At 36.9% G+C, this 978-nt stretch overlaps 1 protein-coding gene across 1 annotated transcript in view; it reads left to right on the plus strand.

The window, feature by feature from the left end:
• Positions 1-978, plus strand: part of LOC141340243 (E3 ubiquitin-protein ligase SH3RF3-like) — a 129,679-nt gene extending 128,701 nt beyond the window's left edge. Inside the window, exon 4 of the mRNA XM_073845167.1 lies at positions 883-978. Coding sequence (XP_073701268.1) covers positions 883-978 — 96 coding nt within the window. The remainder of the gene's footprint in view (positions 1-882) is intronic.

Raw genomic sequence — 978 nt, forward strand, 5'->3', positions numbered from 1 at the left:
ACACAACGACTTTGATCGCAAGAGTTAATATATGAGGTGCTATGAGGATCACGTGTCTCCTGTGAAGCAAATGTGCTCTTGTTGGTGTTTATTAGGAGGCAAGTGACTGTTTCTCCTGACAGATCCATTCTTATATCATTATGAAACAATATTTCATGAAACACAGGACAGTTTCAGACAGCACCATTGAGCATCAACATGCATAAATCTCAATCTATCAGCAGCAGTATGTGACAATGTTTGTCATTATACCTGCTCTAAAAGACAATAGTCAAGAGTCAATGTCAAATTACAGACACATGAACTACAGTTCAGATTCTGTCATTGTTTTCTACAGGTTGAAGGATTGTGGCATCACAGATGAAGGTTGTGCTGCTCTGGCTTCAGCTCTGAAATCTAACCCCTCACACCTGAGAGAACTGAGTCTGATTGGGAATAATCTAAGAAAATCAGAAGTGAAGTTACTCTCTGATCTGAAGGATGATCCACATTATGAACTGGAGAAAATATACTGTTGTGAGTATATTATTATTTAAGTCTTTTAAATTGACCAAAGTTTATTAACAGGCCTCATGTGTGTAGTTGGAGATTATAAGATACTAATTCAGCTTCACTTTAGTCTCTGTGCTTTAAACTGAGTTCAGTTCTCTAATGATCTATAAATATATGAATATTTTCTTCTCTTCCTGTTTCTCTGAATGATCAACAACTCTCTCTTTATCATTTGCATACCCAATTATTAATCTATGATGTTTCATAGATGTTGTTTCATTCATATCTCTGGCTGTAAAATGAATATACAATATTTTTCTGATTTGAATCTGCTGATGTGACGTGACAGCAGTAATGTGACTGTGTGTCACTCTGTGTGTTTTATTGTAGGACTCTCAGTATTTAGACGTCAGTCCTCAGGATCAGCTGATGGTGAATAAGGAGCCGCTACAGAGACGTCACAGTCACACAATCAACAGAGACTGA

The sequence above is a fragment of the Garra rufa genome, chromosome 8, assembly GCF_049309525.1.
Source record: "Garra rufa chromosome 8, GarRuf1.0, whole genome shotgun sequence".
In the NCBI taxonomy this organism is placed as follows: domain Eukaryota; kingdom Metazoa; phylum Chordata; class Actinopteri; order Cypriniformes; family Cyprinidae; genus Garra; species Garra rufa.